The sequence below is a fragment of the Haliotis cracherodii genome, unplaced genomic scaffold (genome assembly GCF_022045235.1).
Source record: "Haliotis cracherodii isolate W230 unplaced genomic scaffold, xgHalCrac1.p SCAF_9, whole genome shotgun sequence".
NCBI classification, from domain to species: Eukaryota; Metazoa; Mollusca; class Gastropoda; order Lepetellida; family Haliotidae; genus Haliotis; species Haliotis cracherodii.
Window position 1 is genome coordinate 27,638,979 of NW_027266343.1, and position 20,681 is coordinate 27,659,659.

The window sequence follows — 20,681 nt, forward strand, 5'->3', positions numbered from 1 at the left end:
TCCGTAAGAAAAGGTATATGGTTCTCTGTAAGAAAAGGTATATGGTTGTCTGTAAGGGAAGGTATTTGGTTGTCTGTAAGAAAAAGTATATGGTTGTCTGTAAGGAAAGGTATGTGGTTGTCTGTAAGAAAAGGTAAATGGTTGTCTGTAAGGAAAGGTATGTGGTTGTCTGTAAGCAAAGCTATGTGGTTGTCTGTAAGGAAAGGTATATGGTTGTCTGTAGGAAAAAGTATATGGTTGTCTGTAAGAAAATGTATGTGGTTGTCTGTAAGAAAAGGTATATGGTTGTCTGTTAGGAAAGGTATGTGGTTGTCTGTAAGGAAAGGTATGTGGTTGTCTGTAAGGAAAGGTATATGGTTGTAGGTAATATAACGTATATGGTTGTCTGTAAGAAAAGGTGTATGGTTGTCTGTACGGAAAGGTATATGGTTGTCTGAAAGGAAAGGTACAAGGTTGTCTGAAAGTAAAGGTATAAGGTTCTCTGTAAGTAAAAGTATCTGGTTGTCCGTAAGGAACGGTATATGGTTGTCTGTAAGTAAAGGTACATGGTTGTCTGTACGAAAGGTATATGGTTGTCTGTAGGAAATGGTATATGGTTGTCTGTAAGGAAAGGTTTATGGTTGTCTGTACGGAAAGGTATATGGTTGTCTGAAAGTAAAGGTATAATGTTCTCTGTAAGAAAAAGTATCTGGTTGTCCGTAAGGAACGGTATATGGTTGTCTGTAAGGAAAGGTATACGGTTGTCTGCAGGAAAAGGTATATGGTTGTCTGTACGGAAAGGTATATGGTTGTCTGAAAGGAAAGGTATATGGTTGTCCGTAAGGAAAGGTATATGGTTGTCTGTACGGAAAGATATATGGTTGTCTGTACGGTAAGGTTTATGGTAGTCTGTTGGGAAAGGTATATGGTTGTCTGAAAGGAAAGGTATATGGTTGTCTGTAGGAAAGGTATAGGGTTGTCTGTTGGGAAAGGTATATGGTTGTCTGAAAGGAAAGGTATATGGTTGTCTGTTGGGAAAGGTATATGGTTGTCTGAAAGGAAAGGTATATGGTTGTCTGTTGGGAAAGGTATATAGTTGTCTGAAAGGAAAGGTATATTGTTGTCTGTTGGGAAAGATATATGTACATGTGGCGGTGGACGGGTGCTGTACCGTCCCTTTCTTAATTTTCGAAACAAATATACTGATGTAAAGAAATACGGTTACGTGTACACTGTCCTGCATGTTGGCATTTCCCATCTGTTCACTGTCCTGCATGTTGGCCTTTCCCATCTGTTCACTGTCCTGCATGTAGGCATTTCCCTTCTCTTCGCTGTCCTGCATGTAGGCATTTCCCGTCAGTACACTGTCCTGCATTTAAGCAATTGCCTTCTGAACAATGTCCTGCATGTAGGCATTTACCGTCTGTTCACTGTCCTGCATTTAAGCAATTGCCTTCTGAACAATGTCCTGCATGTAGGCATTTACCGTCTGTTCACTGTCCTGCATTTAAGCAATTGCCTTCTGAACAATGTCCTGCATGTAGACATTTCCCGTCTGTTCACTGTCCTGCATGTAGGCATTTCCCGTCAGTACACTGTCCTCCTTTTAAGTATTTCCCGTCTGTACACTGTCCTGCATGTAGACATTTCCCGTCTATACACTCCCCTGCATGTAGACATTTCCCGTCTGTTCACTGTCCTGCATGTAGGCATTTCCCGTCAGTACACTGTCCTCCTTTTAAGTATTTCCCGTCTGTACACTGTCCTGCATGTAGACATTTCCCGTCTATACACTCCCCTGCATGTAGACATTTCCCGTCTGTTCACTGTCCTGCATGTAGGCATTTCCCTTCTCTTCGCTGTCCTGCATGTAGGCATTTACCGTCTGTTCACTGTCCTGCATTTAAGCAATTGCCTTCTGAACAATGTCCTGCATGTAGGCATTTCCCATCTATACACTCTCCTGCATGTAGGCATTTCCCTTCTCTTCGCTGTCCTTCATGTAGGCATTTCCCATCTGTTCACTGTCCTGCATGTAGGCATTTCCCATCTGTTCACTGTCCTGCATGTAGGCATTTCCCGTCAGTACACTGTCCTGCATGTAGGCATTTCCCATCTGTTCACTGTCCTGCATGTAGACATTTCCCATCTGTTCACTGTCCTGCATGTAGGCATTTCCCGTCAGTACACTGTCCTGCATGTAGGCATTTCCCATCTGTTCACTGTCCTGCATGTAGACATTTCCCATCTGTGCACTGTCCTGCATGTAGGCATTTCCCTTCTCTTCGCTGTCCTTCATGTAGGCATTTCTCATCTGTGCACTGTCCTGCATGTAGGCATTTCCCGTCTGTGCACTGTCCTGCATGTAGGCATTTCCCATCTGTTCACTGTCCTGCATGTAGGCATTTCCCGTCAGTACACTGTCCTGCATGTAGGCATTTCCCATCTGTTCACTGTCCTGCATGTAGACATTTCCCATCTGTGCACTGTCCTGCATGTAGGCATTTCCCTTCTCTTCGCTGTCCTTCATGTAGGCATTTCTCATCTGTGCACTGTCCTGCATGTAGGCATTTCCCGTCTGTGCACTGTCCTGCATGTAGGCATTTCCCGTCTGTTCACTGTCCTGCATGTTGGCATGTCCCGTCTGTGCACTGTCCTGCATGTTGGCATGTCCCGTCTGTGCACTGTCCTGCATGTAGGCATGTCCCGTCTGTTCACTGTCCTGCATGTAGGCATGTCCCGTCTGTTCACTGTCCTGCATGTAGGCATTTCCCGTCTGTTCACTTTCCTGCATGTAGGCATTACCCGTCTGTACACTCTCCTGTATGTAGGCATGTCCCGTCTGTTCACTGTCCTGCATGTAGGCATTTCACGTCAGTACACTGTCCTGCATATAGGCATTTCCCGTCTGTTCACTCACCTCCATGTAGGAATTTCCCTTCAGTACACTGTCCTGCATGTAGGCATGTCCCGTCTGTTCACTGTCCTGCATGTAGACATTTCCCTTCAGTACACTGTCCTGCATGTAGGCATGTCCCGTCTGTTCACTCTCCTCCATGTAGGAATTTCCCATCTGTTCACTGTCCTGCATGTAGACATTTCCCATCTGTGCACTGTCCTGCATGTAGGCATTTCCCATCTGTGCACTGTCCTGCATGTAGGAATTTTCCATCTGTTCACTGTACTGCATGTAGACATTTCCCATCTGTTCACTGTCCTGCATGTAGACATTTCCCATCTGTTTACTGTCCTGCATGTAGACATTTCCCATCTGTTCACTGTCCTGCATATAGGCATTTCCCATCTGTTCACTGTCCTGCATGTAGACATTTCCCATCTGTTTACTGTCCTGCATGTAGACATTTCCCATCTGTTCACTGTCCTGCATGTAGACATTTCCCGTCTGTTCACTTTCCTGCATGTTTGCATTTCCCGTCTGTTCACTGTCCTGCATGTAGGCATGTCCCATCTGTTCTCCTGCATGTTGACATTTCCCGTCTGTACATCGTCCTACATCTAAGCATATCCTGTCTGTACACTCTCCTGTATGTAGGCATGTCCCATCTGTTCACTCTCCTGCATGTAGGCATGTCCCATCTGTTCACTGTCCTGCATGTAGACATTTCCCGTCTGTGCACTGTCCTGCATGTAGGCATTTCCCGTCTGTGCACTGTCCTGCATGTAGGCATTTCCCATCTGTGCACTCTCCTGCATGTAGGAATTTTCCATCTGTTCACTGTACTGCATGTAGACATTTCCCATCTGTTCACTGTCCTGCATGTAGACATTTCCCATCTGTTTACTGTCCTGCATGTAGACATTTCCCATCTGTTTACTGTCCTGCATGTAGACATTTCCCATCTGTTCACTGTCCTGCATGTAGACATTTCCCATCTGTGCACTGTCCTGCATGTAGACATTTCCCATCTGTGCACTGTCCTGCATGTTTGCATTTCCCCTCTGTTCACTGTCCTGCATGTAGGAATTTCCCATCTGTTCACTCTCCAGCATGTAGACATTTCCCGTCTGTTCACTTTCCTGCATGTTTGCATTTCCCGTCTTTTCACTGTCCTGCATGTAGACATTTCCCCTCTGTTCACTGTCCTGCATGTTGACATTTCCCGTCTGTACATCGTCCTACATCTAAGCATATCCCGTCTGTACACTCTCCTGTATGTAGACATTTCACGTCTGTATACTCTCCTGCATGTAGACATTTCCCATCCGTATACTCTCCTGCATCTCAGCAATTCCCGTCTGTACACTCTCCAGTATGTAGACATTTCCCGCCTGTACATTGCCTTGCGTGTAGGCATTTCACGTCTGTATACTGTCCTGCATGTAGACATTTCCCGTCTGTACACTCTCCTGCATGTAGGCATTTCCCGTCTGTACATTGCCTTGCGTGTAGGCATTTCCCGTCTGTACACTCTCCTGCATGTAGGCATTTCCCGTCTGTACACTCTCCTGCATGTAGGCATTTCCCGTCTGTACACTCTCCTGCATGTAGACATTTCCCGTCTGTACACTCTCCTGCATGTAGGCATTTCCCGTCTGTACACTCTCCTGTATGTAGACATTTCACGTCTGTATACTCTCCTGCATGTAGACATTTCCCATCCGTATACTCTCCTGCATCTCAGCAATTCCCGTCTGTACACTCTCCAGTATGTAGACATTTCCCGCCTGTACATTGCCTTGCGTGTAGGCATTTCACGTCTGTATACTGTCCTGCATGTAGACATTTCCCGTCTGTACACTCTCCTGCATGTAGGCATTTCCCGCCTGTACATTGCCTTGCGTGTAGGCATTTCCCGTCTGTACACTCTCCTGCATGTAGGCATTTCCCGTCTGTACACTCTCCTGCATGTAGGCATTTCCCGTCTTTTCACTGTCCTGCATGTAGACATTTCCCATCTGTGCACTGACCTGCATGTAGGTATTTTCCGCCATTTCACTGACCTGCGTGTAGACATTTCCCGTCTGTATATTCTCCTGCATCTGAACAATTACCGTCTGTACACTCTCCTGCATGTAGACATTTCCCGCCTGTACATTGCCTTGCGTGTAGGCATTTGACGTCTGTATACTGTCCTGCATGTAGGCATTTCCCGTCTGTTCACTCTCCTGTATGTAGGCATTTCCCGTCTGTACATTGCCTTGCGTGTAGGCATTTCCCGTCTGTATGCTCTCCTGCATGTAGGCATTTCCCGTCTGTATACTCTGCTGCATGTAGGCATTTCCCGTCTGTATACTCTCCTGCATCTGAGCAATTCCCGTCTGTACACTCTTTTGTATATAGTCATTTTCTGTCTGTTCACTGGGGCATCAACACACTCTCCTGCATGTTGACATTTCCCGTCTGTACACCGTCCTACATCTAAGCATATCCCGTCTGTACACTCTCCTGTATGTAGACATTTCCCGTCTGTACATTGTCTTGCGTGTAGGCATTTCACGTCTGTATACTGTCCTGCATGTAGGCATTTCCCGTCTGTACACTCTCCTGCGTGTAGGCATTTCCCGTCTGTACACTCTCTTGCATGTAGGCATTTTCCACCATTTCACTGTCCTGCATGTAGACATTTCCCGTCTGTGCACTGTCCTGCATGTAGACATTTCACGTCTGTGCACTGTCCTGCATGTAGGCATCTCACGTCTGTTCACTGTGCTGCATGTAGGCATTTCCCGTCTGTGCACTGGCGTTGTAATGTTACTATCACTTCGTCAAGAGAAATCCTCATAGTGATTCGAGTTGCCAGATGTCCTCGTAGTATTTCGAGTTGGCCTCAAACAGATGTCCTCGTAGTATTTCGAGTTGTTCCCCAACAGATGTAACCATAGAGTTATGGCTTGGTCTCCTCATCGTGTAGTTAGTTTTCTTCAAGAAATAGATTTTCGTGTTGTTCCTCAAAATATGTCCTCGCAGTGATTCGTGTTGTTCAACAAGAGATATCCTCGTTGCATTTCGAGTTGTTCTCCAGGAGATAACCCCTTAGAGTTTCGAGGTGTTCTTCAAGAGACTTCCCCGTGATGTACTCTACTGCCTTTACGAACATCCAATATTGTAATCTACTGGCTATATGATCATCCACTGTTGTAATCTACTGGCTATATGAACATCCACTATTGTAATCTACTGGCTATATGAACATCCACTATTGGAATCTACTGGCTGTATGATCATCCACTGTTGTAATCTACTGGCTATATGAACATCCACTATTGTAATCTACTGGCTATATGAACAGTCACTATTGTAATCTACTGGCTATACGAACATCCAATATTGTAATCTACTGGCTATATGAACATCCACTATTGTAATCTACTGGCTATATGAACATCCAATATTGTAATCTACTGGCTATATGAACATCCACTATTGGAATCTACTGGCTGTATGAACATCCACTATTGTAATCTACTGGCTATATGAACATCCACTATTGTAATCTACTGGCTACATGAACATCCACTATTGTAATATACTGGCTATCTGAACATCCACTATTGTAATATGCTGGCTATCTGAACATCCACTGTTGTAATATACTTGCTATATGAACATCCACTATTGTAATCTACTGGCTATATGAACATCCACTATTGTAATATACTTGCTATATGAACATCCACTATTGTAATATGCTGGCTATCTGAACATTATCCAATGTAAACTACTGTCCACAGGAACATCCAATATTGTAATCTACTGACTATAGGAACATCCAATAGTGTATTCTACTGACTATAGGAACATCCAATAGTGTATCTACGGACTATAGGAACATCCAACATTGTAATCTACTGACTATAGGAATATTATCCATTGTAATCTACTGTCCGCAGGACGTCCAATATTGTAATCTACTGCCTATAGTAACATCCAATATTGTAAGCTACTGACTATAGGAACATCTAATGTTGTACATTATGCATTGTGATCTACTGGCTATATGAACGTTCTTTATCGTAATGTACTGACTTTATGAACATCATGTTTTGTAATTTGATGGGTATTGTGTGTTAGGGCAGTGCTTATCATGAGGACCGATCATATTCCGATCATATATAACGCTGGACTTTATACATGGTTCAAATACAAAGGTAGTCTGTCATACATATCCAATACAGCCTAAGCAAATCTATAATATTTGGCAAGTCTAGATTACTGCAGCATCTGAAAATGAAGAAAGCCTCTTGGCTTCTTTTTATATAATTTATAACTATAAGTTAACAACCGTTTTTTCTGTAAAATATGTTCATTTCTGAGTCTAGATGTTAGTCTAACACAAAGGGAGTGTAACTGTATCTGACAATCATAATCAACAATCCCTGTAAATGTACTGTTATATGTATGTATGTAAACTTAAAAGCATATGCTGGTTTCCTATAAATTTCATATCCATGAACCTGTAAGTATATACCAAAACAAGAAGTATCAAAATCGGAGGCGAATAATGTTCATGCTGATCCACCTGATCACATTTTGTAAACCATGATGTCAGGTCCCATGGAAGCACTAATTAAAGTACAATTTATAAATAGTCAGTTCTCTGACGTGGCGTTCCTATGCTCAAAAAGCAGTCTGAAGTGTATATATGAAGTGCCTATTTCTGAAAATACCCTATCCTAATGAAAAGAAATATTGAAATAGTATACACAATATTGCTTATTCAGACGTAGAGAAACGCCCAATGATAATAATTATAATACTTCTATATGGAGACACAATAGCTCAAATATTAGCCTGACTGAATCGGACGATATATATTTCTTGGTACAAAACTATGAAATGTGTATTCGGCTAACAAAAACATAATTTAACGGAGGTTATTGAAAATGCAGTAGTTTTATTTGTCGTATATTCATAATTTGTCGCTGTCTGGTTTAATAAATTGAATGTATATGAACTGAAATCGAGTAATTAGACCGACCGTTAAGCGAAATTGGACAGTTGCAATATTAAACTGGTGATGAGATTAAATATCCTCCGCCCCAAAAAAATAGAAAATATTTATGTATAAATATTTGATTTTTCTAAAGAAATACATAGAAGCCTACACAATGTACTATAGACTTATCATTCGCACAATAGTACCTTATCAGAATCAGTTTCATGGCAAGCACAATAAAATGCAGTTAAAAACATTTAAAGAGAAAGGTTTGATTTCTCAGCCGCATCCATGTGTATTAGATAGAGAGACTCGCCTGCCTGATGATTTACAATTGAGCGTTTGGGGGATATTTTTTTCTGTGATTATTAAACTACCGACCATTGTGTAAATCTCAAGCTGACGCAAGGTGGAATGAATGATATGATAGAATTAAATTAAATTGTCTGTGTTGTTTATTTTGTACGAGATAGAGGCGTGGCAGTGTGTTGGTGGGATGAAAAAGGCATACTGGCATAGAATGTATTATGCAGAGTGTGGCACTACCTGAAAACGATTACCAAAAATATTCATTTATAAAATATGTTACCTCATTGCACAAATGTACTCTTTTATACATTTTCTGGCGAGTTTCATCTCGAGAATACATTGCCTAGTGTGATTTTTGTAACTTAAAATTTCTGATTTGTTTCGTTTATAGAATACTCTAAATGTGTTATTATTCGTTCATAGAATATATTGTCTGTTTTGTATCACTTATATAAAATATTACCTTTTCTATTTACTTGCAGCATACATTATCTAGTGTTTTACTTGCGGAAACAAATTATATATTTTTTCAATTATGGAATAAATTAATTGATTAAATTACTAGTTTATAGTATCTAACATACACAATATATCATCAGGTGTCTCACATATAATCTACATTTTTCAAGTGGCTCATATACACAAAGTCATACATTTACCTAGAGGCTCATGTGCAGAATACATTGTCTAGAGTGTCACATAAATAATACATTATCTAGAGCCAAACATTTAGAATATATTGCTTGATATAACATTTATTGAATGTGTTCTCTTGTGTGTTTTATGTAAGAATCTCTTTATCTAGAATATGTTCATTTTGCAAATACATGATCTAAAGTATTAAGTATTCCAGGACATTTGTATTATATTTTCTTGTTTCATATATTTTCCAATCACAAATTTCAGCTACATTACAAGCACTACCCCATCTGCTCCAGCCTATGGTGTCTACATCTGTCTGTTGCTGAAGTGCTTTAGCGCATGTACATTTTGTTCAAATTTCATGGGATAGGAAACATTTACAATTATAAGCTATTTAATCAAAGTTACTCCTTCAAAGACCAGGTTAAGTCATTCCAGATTTTTTAGGGTAGCCATTCAGAGACATTTAGTAAATATGACGCGTCGCTTCAACATGATGCGCGAAGCTATCCCATACTTTGACCTAACATGGAGTTTTCACACCTCCCTATTCACTGTCACTTTAATGGATCGGGTGGTCGGGCTCGGGTACATGGTTGTTGACATGGAGTCGTACCCCGACGGCGTCGACAGTTGCCGAATGCGGCGTTAGGCAATAAACAAAGAAACAAACATTTACGTTGCAGATATGGAAAAATAACTTCCATGCAATTATTATGCACAAGCATTAGGTTATTAATTTACATTCATTGAAATTGGTTATGATACGGTGACCAGAAAAGAAAGGAAATTGCTTTCAGAGATGAATATTTTGTTGCGCAAAACGTTCTGTCTGGAATATCTGGTACAGCGGAATATGCCTATTATCTCACCTGTGAATATAATGGGTTTGTAAATAATAATTATGATCTTTAAGGGGTTGTTATTTCTATATTAAATATCAAAGCTTAACATGATGATAGTTGATTATATACTCTTATTTCAGCATCGGTGTATAACCAGTGTTCCAGATGTGTCCAGATCAGATTAACTTCCCTGCAGCCCCAGATTGTGGTCTGCTGTCTCTATCTCATTGTAGTTTAGTAATCACATAATACACTTCATTAGAGAATACATTATCTTGTGTGTTTCCTTGATAGTATACATTATTCTGTGTGCTTCATTGATAGAATACATCATCGTGTGTGCTTAATGATAGAATACTATCTTATGGGTTTCCTTTATGAAATTACACGTTATCTTTTGTATTTTTTTCTTTCCAAGAATACAGTATGTTTCATTTACAGACTACATCATCTTGAGCTTTGCACATTGATAGAATGCATTAACGTGTGTGCTTCATTAATAGAATACATATCTTGTGAGTTTCCTTTATGATAATTGCACATTATCTTGTGTATTAAATATGTGCTTAGTAACCAACCCAGATAAACCATGGTTTAGAATCCATGTAACAGTCAAAGCATAAAATAATATGAACAATCTAAAGATATTTCTTCATCATAATGCTTTTATGTTGTATTTTTTAAACAAGACAAGAGATAGGCGTGTAAGAAAAATAAATATTTTTTATTCAGAATATATTATACAACTGTCATGTTGTTGGCTGCAGAGACCCAGAATCTGCATCAACTTGATAAAGAAGTGTCGCTGTGCATCTCATCGACTGTCTTCGGGGAATCTGCAACAATAATAACAAACCAAAAATGAAACTAAATCACTCACAAGGAATTGTAAATGAAACATGGAGCTTTAATTCATGGTACGGAAAGTATTACCAGGATGGAGGACAGGAGAAAAGGGAATTAAAACCATTTTAATTGCATGTAAGGGTTTCATTTTTCGCAAACTTGATTTCTCTGAAATATTATTCACTATAGATTCACTAACTATGACTAAAACAATTAAATAGCCCTAATGTTTCTATTTGTGAGGTGATTATGTAAAATGAAAATATGACATATTAAACTATTTTTGCCATTATATGTTCGATAAAGAAATATATACTGTTTGCCTCCAACTTTACTTCACGGGTTACATATTAATATTCTTTGCAGCATTACATGTCAACTAAGTTAAATTTATTTGATCTATCTACTTGTGATAATGGTATATCAAATGGATATATATATAATAATAGATCGTAAACATAAAGTAGATAAGCCCCATAAATAATTTAGATTAAATACATTCCATAAATTAGTTCACGACCTATCATTACAAATTACGATGTAATTCAAATTTCAATGTAGGATATTAAATGCAACTAACTATGTTTATCAAATATTGTCAATTTCACCATGCCAATAGCACCTGTAAGTGTTATATATTACACCGTTTCACTGGCTAATCTTAGACAGGCTATGTAATGACAATGCTATCGATTTCATCTGATTAGAATTTAATTATATGCATGTCAAAACTCGACCTATCAGATAACCAATTAATACAAGAGCGATGGAAGTAATAGGACGGGATTCAGAGGTCTTGTCAATCAACGTCAGTTAAAAGATGTACGTAACAATATTGTCAGTTTCACAACACACTCAGGTTCAGGGAGATGTAGATTTAATTTGCATGACAATACGCAGGTTGTGATAGATCATCCGACGCACACATCTCCTGTCATTTCATCCTTATACCCAGTCCAATAGACAACGGCAATTAACACCACCTGTCATAAAGCTTAACATCAAGCTGCACATATCACGGAGGAACAATAGACTTTATGATTGATTCATACATATGCATGGAAATGTATTATTTACAACTTCCCATCGAGCGTGTTGATATATACCAGATAAATATTTCTCAACAGAGATAATTACAGTAGTCAGTATTGCAGTGCTAAGCTGTATTTTACAGAAACATTCGGTTCAGTGACCTCTTGCGTCTGTTTTAATATTATCTGATGATGGCTTTATTTCGCCGATTTTCATTTTTTAATGCAATTTGTTTTATTGACAAGGAATGTCAGAAAAAAACTTAGATTTGATGAAAGAAATGTGTTATTTTCATTATAAGAGCACACGCTAAAACAGATTATGTGTGTTGATTGTTATTTACCTTTTGATATTTCGATTGTATTAAAAAGATATACGTATCAACCAAACATTGCCGAAAAGAGTGCACGGCTTGTACAAGTGATATTCTGACGTCTGTGTTGGCTTTAGAACAACATTTGTCAAGCATACATGTATGTCTACGGTGTGTGTGACAATGCCTAATCTATTCACAGCGTTTGTGAACAAATTAATATGCCATAAAACGTGTGGTCAGTACTTTGATAAAACCCCATATAAATTTTCTGATATCAAAGCAATACCAGTTTATATTGGACAAACAAACTGTGATCTCGTTTCTACATACAAGCGCCAATGCCAAGCAGGTAATGCCCCATTTAAGATTCAAGAAAAAGCGCGTTAATATGACTGCGTGAAAAGATTATTTCAGAAAAGAGGCTGCTTCAGAAATTGTAGGTGAATAGCTGAAACTTATAGCCAGAGAATCACTCTTATCACTTGAAAACTCTTTCAACATATCGTTTACTTATTATTCTATACTTAGCGAATGCTTTGAAGACCTGCGACCGCTTAAAAGACAATTTTCATCATTTATCCAGCGCTTTGAAGTGATATTGCCCGTCAAATCAGTCGGTGAAATTGACAACAGCTTGTTCATTAGTTAAGATATGGTCGTCGCTTCATTACAGGCACCCCCCGCAGGGTAATAGATCCTAACCGGGTAGTTCGGTGCACCACTTTCTTTGGCGTAGATATGTTTACAAAGAGCGATGCGAACTTTTAGAATAGTTCACAAGTTTACAACGAATATGGCATTTAATCGTGCAACAAAGGTTGGTATGTTTGGTTGCGAGCGCATGGAGCGTTTGGTATGCATCGAATTGAAAAAGAAGTGATTTATACCTGCAAGGGCATTGTATTTTCACGGGTCGTTTAACAATTCCGCCATCTTGGATTTTGAACAATGGCGGCCATGACGTTAGATCATCGTCTGCTCAGTGTGACGTCAGATCATTAGCTTGTCGTCTGCGGCGAATGGACAGTGGCCCCTCGGGAGAAACGTGCTTCTTTGATGACGTAATCATGCATGATGACCACAAATCGAGCTGTCAGTTTTTATAGGTAGCTAACTGAACCTTATTTTTCGGCCATTATCAAGACGGAAATGTATTGGCTCAAACTAAAGTTTTTATTCATTTGCAGTCTTTGAAGTCATGACTTGACGACGAATCATCGTTCCATTGCCATCATTTTCAGATTGCAAGTAGGCCTGCGACGGAGGTCTTAGGGGAGTTCATTTTAATCATCATAATATTTTGCCCTTAGGTTTGAGAATACAGCTTCGAGTCACGATATCACAGTTTATGCATCACCAAGTTCAATATTGCACAACAGTAACTGCCGTTACTGTTGACTATTGTCAGTGTAAGTGAGGCACCCCTGACTGTAGACTCGTGTATACAGCTAACGGCGACATCATGGAAGAGGAAAATAGAGGTGCGCGTGACACGTGACTATTGTAAAGCGCAGCCGCAGCTGCCGACGGAAGCGACACACCAAACAATGGCGGAAGCATTGGTCTTGATGCCATTCGAAGCTTTTCTAATTCGGCTTCTTGAAGTCGCTTTGCTTTTGCACGACGATTTTGGAACCAGATTTTCACTTGTGTTTCTGTTAGATTGAGGGACGCTGAAAACTCAGCCCTTTCTGCTATGGACAGATACTGCTTTTCCCGGAACTTCCGTTCAAGTGACATCAGTTGCGTGGTCGTAAAAGGTGTTCTTGGTTTTCTGTTTGGTTTGTGCTTCCTGAGGCATGTTTTAGGACTTATTGGCTGTCGTTCCCCCATACCTGAAACGAAGAGAAATACGTCAAATCAATATAGAAGTAATGATTCACATATTAATGGATACGTACGATGAGATGAAAATATTAAAATCGATTTTTGTCGCGATTTCGGTTGAAAACGTATTGTAGGATATGCTATCGACAAACCATTGTTTACCATTTCCGTATTAATAAATTCAGCTTTTCCCGACTTCTTACGACTTTGTTGACATAACTTCCACACCTTGAATGTTTATTGTCATTCATAAACAAGACTATATAACAACCAACACAACATCTCTTAGCACAAACATAAAAATATATGAACTATATAGGTGAGATGATCAAAGGACCATTTCATTCAAAATCTTGAAGGTCAACTGTTGGATTTCAGCATGTCTACTTACGGATTATGCAAAGTGCATGTTATAACACCGCTATTGTGTAGGTTTACTGGTGTATAAAATAGCCCAGCAGTACATGTTGAAAATGTGATAGACTAGAAATAAAACTTCCAATTAGAGGCTTTAATCAGGTCTCGTGCAGGTTTTATATCACACATTGCGTTTTCCTCAACGTGTGAAATATTAGATCTGAATATTAAAATGCCACCTGTTTACGTCTCTGAAAATTCTTTATGAACATCTTTTATGACCTTGATATAAATATAATGCCTTCTCTTTCACGTTTGATTATTTCCACCTATTTAATATCATGTTTTATCGATACGTTCTACATAAAAGGGTTGTTTGGCATATATATTAATTTCAATATAGACACCTAGACGCCTTGCATATTGCTTGTATAAACACGCTAACATTTTGCCCCCGTTTATATTGTAATATATTGTGACTGACTGTAGTCGCATTTATGTTAGTATGGATGAAAGGTTTCAATTGTGGTATTAGTGTTCAACGACCTCTTTACAACACGTTCCTCGTTAAATGAGTGACTAAATCTTCAATCATGAGGTATTATCCGATGCTAAGGAACTGTGATTTAGATAGAAGACTGTTTTGGGCTTTATTTTTTTAATGTATTCTCTTTACTCTGAATGTCCTGCGAGCATGTATTCGTGCTATGGGCATTTAAACTTTCATACTGTTAACCTTTGTGCCACACCAGAATGCTTTGTCAAGTAATCATTAACACTTTAAAGGCCTTGTCTTTTGAAATCCATGTGGTTTGTTAAATGCTTCACTCTTTAAACTGATTATTGAAATTGCTTTCAACGCATGGATGGTATACGATTAACTCATGCGTATTTGAAGTTATCACCTGATGAATACCTCCCAGCTGCTGCTATTTACAGAGAGCTGTCATATATTCTGTGAAATACATTAGTGTACATTTCAAACGTTTTGACAATGGTACCAGAGAGTCTTTGTTCAGGTGCAGTGAAAGTGACAAGTTGATCGCGCGTGACATCAGAAATGAAATGTGACTAACAAACGAAATGATTCGGACGGTGCAACACAGTTCACTTGCAGTCGTTGTTTTCATGCAGATTTCAACGTTTGTGAAATCAAAAGACTCATGTGACACGGAGACGAATATCGACATCAGTGTGATCATCCTGCTACAGGTGGTCCACCATCAGCGCTTAGAAGATGATAAAAGTTTCAGTCGCAATGAAGGCTAGTGCATGCACGTGTAATGAATGTTAACACGTTGCCTAATGATAGGACGCGACAGATATATACAGCAATGATACGATATACACGTGGTGAGATTGCAATCTAATATCCATAACAATTATATCACAAAGATTGTCTACAGCGCATATACCTGTGATGAACTAGGAATATAAAATCAATCATCAATAATGTAGATACGATCATATGGGTATTTATAATTTTAAGCAAAACTATAATTGATATGGAAGTGACGTTTTGCTAGGTGTTGCTTAAGAAATAACGAAAAATGGTACCAATAGAGCAAGACTCTAAACGTCAATTATGTATCATCACTGATTTTATGTGTCAGATCAGCAGCAACATATCATAGAAAGATTAAGATATTTTAAAAAATTACATAAGTCTTTTTTCCTTAGTCTAACCCAATAATCACTATAAAGAATTACAAACAGCTTCTCACCAAGTCTACAACCATCTTCATAGAAACAACCCGGTTCAATTTGTAACGTTACAAGTAGAATCGATATGATCGAAGTTGAACCCAAGGAGCTACGTATTACAACATTGTCCTATCGTTTAATACACAGAATTCCTTGAAGCATGAAGCTGCCGTGTAGTGTTTCATAAATTATGTATCCGTTGGCCTATTATAATGAGGAGTTAATTGGTCTTCGTGGATGTATGTCTGGAGACAAGAAATCTCAAAGCAACAACCAAGCATAGTATATATTACACTGTTAAACTGTGGTGCATCTCCTTCGTTCCGCCCGCTGATCTGGGTTACAACAATGACTTGGTATTATCCTCAATGTGTTTATGGCATTATCACCTATTTTAAAACAAATTCTCAGTCGACCAGGCAAGAAATATAACTTCCGACACTACTTCACATTCAGTTCGGTAGGTTTATCAAAGAAAATAAGGTCAGAATTTTAATTATTAGTTTCATTAAATCAAATTTATCGATTTATTACTGGACCACAGGATAACATTATGGAAAGGTGACATTATATTAAATATGATGTCTTTTCACATAGTGCTATTAAAATTACAAATTGATATTTCTTATACTGAAAAACAATATTATCACGTATGTGCTATGTATAATTTCACAGCTATATATCTCACCACTCATTAACGTTATTGGGCGACATAAATTAAATCGTTTTCAATTAACAAATTTAAAACCAAACGTCAAGAAATAAAACCCCAAACAACATCCTTATGTCACCCTACGGTCGTTTTGTTGAATGAGACACAATATATTAATCCTTTCATAAATCTCGAACAGAATAGTTCCAAGAAATTTTAAAGTTAAATATCATATAATAAATACATATACAGTATATATTACCAAACTATCCCTTAATCTTTATCATTTTACAAGTTCCTTTGTCACCTCTTTGGAAATAGTTGTGGAATTTTCTTCATTTGAAACATTTTTACTGTTTCCCAAACTAAACACACAACTGCTGGCGAGTAGCCTTACAGGGTTTACAGCACCCATTAAACCCGTACGTGCGTTCGCTAGCTTTATTCATGGAACTTTGTAATAAAGAAATAGGTTTATTAATTTATATTTGGTATCTAAGTTTAATGTTGTCTTGTATTCTGTCTTATCCGTGCGTGAAATTAAACATTAGACACAAAAAGACTGTGATCAATATATATAATGATATAAGTATAATTTACTCTCTGTGTATTTTGCCTATCAATGTCAGCCCCGGTAACTCGGGACGATGAAATAAATACACCGTTGAAATATCTAATTCATGTAAACCATCGATGTACATGTAATTGAATCTAACTTCAGATTTATCAAGCGTCACAGATCGTACTGCCAATTGGTGACACTGTGCAATCAGACATGAAATAAACGCCCTTTAAATGCGTGAAATATCCGGACCGAGCGAACGATTTTTACAACCACCACGCGTTCAATTATCATATGTTGTATAGATACCGTTCTTCGTTCAGGAGATGCAATAAACCCACTTATAGTAGCAATTGACACTATTAGTGTAAACCTAGGGCCACTTAGCCACTGGGCAGTGATGACCACTCTCTCATGAATAGCCCATTAACATATTGCTTGATACAATCGATGAGCTATCTACATGCTGGTTATATCGGTGGAATTGACAACATAATGTTGTATAGATAGTTCGCCGACTCGCCTGAGGCTACGCGAGAAATAGGTGCGAGACTGTGATATGTACATGCTTGAGCTGATATGTGCATGGCATATACATGATGACTGTGCTGTAGGTAATACGAGGAGGCACATAAAGGTACGAGGCCACATATCCTACCGAAATTGACTACTATTGATAAAAGCGAATGTGGAATGAATACATGATTGTAATAGTACCATGTCAATATTATGCATATGTCATGATGTTATGGTGGAAATTGATTCTTGTTTCATGTAAAGCCTGAAAGAAAACCGCGTTTAGAGTCATTCATTTAATTACTTACATGTATGTACCATTTTGATAAAAATAAATCATAGGTTAATACAAAAGCAGAAATTTTGTTCATAGTCACCGTAAACAATATTTGCCATGTTTTGATGATTGTCATAAAAGTCTCGAAACACATAGCGTGTTGTTTTTATATAACTATGTGTCGAAATACATTCAATGTAAATGAGACAGCAATTTGATATAATTCATAACTGACTACATGTTCTCATTGTAACGCCGATGAAACAGATAAACTGAATTTCATTTCATTTCATGTTCATGTTATGTCATTACAATTTACGGGGTTCAGAAATTTCATGTTAGCAATTACAGTTTTCATAGAATACAGGGCGTGTTGTGTACGATTTCCATTCGGCACAACTTGATTGACTATCATGTATGCGATCAAGAACACATTTCAAATTCCACGTTTTGGTTAGGCTTATGTTGCTCAAGTTATGTTGAAATTTGTATCTGCATTCACATACCACTCATTTGTACAGCTAAATATTCAATAAACTAGCAAATTAAAAGTTTCATATTTACGATTTCGCATACCACCATATTGTTATAAAAGTTTGTCCTTTTTTTCTATAAAAAATACTTGGAAAATCCTACACATTCAAACATACATACTACGTTATATATATTCCCATTCATTCGTTTAAATATTTAGCAGAATTGTTACTTTTTATGGGGTGGCTGTGCGCTATGACCCGCAGTTAAAACTCGAAGGGAAAACTGGGTATTTAAAAACAAATAAAGAATATTTGAATTGTAAGAATGTCGTTGTTCCATTGAAGGGATAAACCAACAATGAAGTCAAACAACATTCATAGTAGTCAAATAATAATAAGAAAGATTGTCAGTTTGCGTTATGTTGTAAATTGCATATATGAACTGGATATTTAAATATCGGTACTAATTGCTTAAAATACATAAAATCATACTCACAATACTTAACTAACATCACAGCGCAATTAGTTCACAAAAATATACCAGTCCATTCACAATTCATGTGAATAGCAATTTACAAATTCATCAATGATCTTTTTTTATACCGATGACTTGGTTCATCTAAAGCTTGCTGTTATTTTATAGCTAGCGTCAGTTCGTGTACTCAAATTCTCTTGATTATCTAACCATGTCTGTGAAAAGCTAAACCACTTTGGAAAGCAATAGTTAATAATTAAACATGTTGTCACAATAGTGTGTCCCGGAGGTGTGATAGTGGTAACTACAGCGGTGGCTTAACATGTCAGCATCAATGTAGCAGACAACTGGAATTGCCGTTATTAACATACATTTTTTCTTCATCGATGTTTGTGTTCGCAAACCGTATGACTTGAATTTTGTCTAGCAATCGTTATACTGTTGAAATATAATTCAACTGAGATGCTCATATAGGTTATTTAGAAAAAAACAGTACACTATTAACGTATCGGTCGATTTTTCTAATTTTTTTTAAAGAAAGTGTAAAAGGTACAACCGAGATAAAGAAAAAAGTCTGAATGTAATTTATCATTCAAAACTTTAGTGTACGTACCGTTGGCATGTTGAAATCTTGAAGCATAGTACCAAGATGGGAACGATGATGTAACAGGACTAACGGGTGGCCACCTGCCCTCTACCCCCGTGGCTGAGGGTGAGTCTGGAGGACTGGAAGGGGGAGATCGGGTACCTAGGGTGGAATTGCTTTGCTCTGGGCTTGTCGGTCGCCGCTCGGGTTTAGCGAGAATATCGTCAACAGAGAATGAACATCGGGATGGTTTGACCGGAACACATGTTTGCTCGTCCTTTCTCGACTCCTTGCTGTCTGTTGTTGTTTTGGAATCACTGGGGAGACTCGATGTCTTTAGAGGGTCCGAAGTCACACGAACCTCCACATCTGAAGCGTGCATGTTGCTGGTCGTCTCGTCGTCAACCTGTGTCGTCTGCGCTCTAGCGGTATCGTCTGCTTCGCTCTGACTATCGACAGCATTTGCTGCTATGGGCGTAAAGGCCGAGTTGCTGCTTGTTTTCAACGCCATTCTAACCTCAGATTCTCGTGAGCGAATCTCAATTTCAATACATCAGGTCAAATTAATCTTCTAACTTCGTGTTTCGTCTTTTCTTGAAACGGAACCTCGCATTCTGTACAGAAAGCCCCGCCCCGTTCTCCAACCAGCGAATGGAGGAAATGACATCATGAGACGGTGCAAGGTGATTGGTCGCTCGGTGTGATGATTACAAATGATTGACGGCGCTGCGCGGGGCGTCTATCTTCTGAGCGAAGAGATCGTTTGTACACCAAAACCTAGCGATGTAAACAATTTGTGTCGCATCTCCTATATTAGCTAGCGCTGACAGACCCTACTCGGTCGAGCGGAAAATGCATTAGTATTTAGAGCACGGCCGCGGCGTAGTGTGTAGAGCAATGCACATGTTGGGGAAGAATTACACAAGCTTTGGTGCGATATTAATTTAGCTTAGTTTTCCAACAAAGTAACGCTATTGCAACACACAACTCCACGGAGCGTGGTTTATTGACAATGAGGTGAAATAAGCTTAAAATTAAATCTGATTTAACGTCTTTGTGTCACGACCGGGACGAAATAACAAATTTAAGAAATTTCTCTTTGCAGATTGGACTGAAAGAAGGATGTATTTTATTTATTACTTTAAATAAATTAAAAATTCACGCAATTATATTTTATTTATATGAACTTTGAATACCCGTATAAATCAATATATGCTTCCTTTATCCAGATTCATGAAGACATGTAATTTGGGGTATTCTTTTGTCATTAATTTTGAAAACAAATGCTGTTCTTCACCAGGTATATCAGTACGACAATTACTCAAAGACAATAACGATTGATATTTTTCAAAGCGTACTTATCGCCCCGTGTACATTTATAT

At 38.5% G+C, this 20,681-nt stretch overlaps 3 protein-coding genes across 3 annotated transcripts; all 3 read right to left on the reverse strand.

The window, feature by feature from the left end:
• Nucleotides 1-1,930: 1,930 nt before the first annotated feature.
• On the reverse strand, nucleotides 1,931-2,839 carry LOC139451821 (uncharacterized). The gene has a single exon (XM_071233123.1). It carries the CDS (start codon nucleotides 2,837-2,839, stop codon nucleotides 1,931-1,933), a length of 909 nt encoding a protein of 302 aa, XP_071089224.1.
• A 1,457-nt stretch (nucleotides 2,840-4,296) lies between these two features.
• Nucleotides 4,297-5,590, reverse strand: LOC139451822 (protein rtoA-like). Its single transcript, XM_071233124.1, has 3 exons — nucleotides 5,439-5,590; nucleotides 4,738-5,299; nucleotides 4,297-4,545 (listed from the first exon to the last, which is right to left on the reverse strand). Exons 1-3 carry the CDS (start codon nucleotides 5,588-5,590, stop codon nucleotides 4,297-4,299), a joined length of 963 nt encoding a protein of 320 aa, XP_071089225.1.
• A 4,876-nt stretch (nucleotides 5,591-10,466) lies between these two features.
• Nucleotides 10,467-19,858, reverse strand: LOC139452862 (homeobox protein MSX-1-like). The gene is made up of 3 exons (XM_071234500.1): nucleotides 19,327-19,858; nucleotides 12,755-13,702; nucleotides 10,467-10,509 (listed from the first exon to the last, which is right to left on the reverse strand). Exons 1-2 carry the CDS (start codon nucleotides 19,808-19,810, stop codon nucleotides 13,272-13,274), a joined length of 915 nt encoding a protein of 304 aa, XP_071090601.1. The 5' UTR covers nucleotides 19,811-19,858; the 3' UTR covers nucleotides 10,467-10,509; nucleotides 12,755-13,271.
• Between the last annotated feature and the right edge of the window lie 823 nt (nucleotides 19,859-20,681).

Coding starts and splice junctions, on each gene's coding strand:
- LOC139451821 (XM_071233123.1), bottom strand. CDS start 2,839: ATGCAGGACAGTGAACAGACGGGACATGCCTACATACAGGAGAGTGTA.
- LOC139451822 (XM_071233124.1), bottom strand. CDS start 5,590: ATGCAGGACAGTGCACAGACGGGAAATGTCTACATGCAGGACAGTGAA. Junction 5,300..5,438: donor ATGCAGGACAGTATACAGAC/GTGAAATGCCTA, acceptor TTGATGCCCCAG/TGAACAGACAGAAAATGACT. Junction 4,546..4,737: donor ATGCCTACATGCAGGAGAGT/GTACAGACGGGA, acceptor GTCTACATACAG/GAGAGTGTACAGACGGGAAA.
- LOC139452862 (XM_071234500.1), bottom strand. CDS start 19,810: ATGGCGTTGAAAACAAGCAGCAACTCGGCCTTTACGCCCATAGCAGCA. Junction 13,703..19,326: donor AAGATTTCAACATGCCAACG/GTACGTACACTA, acceptor TCTTCGTTTCAG/GTATGGGGGAACGACAGCCA.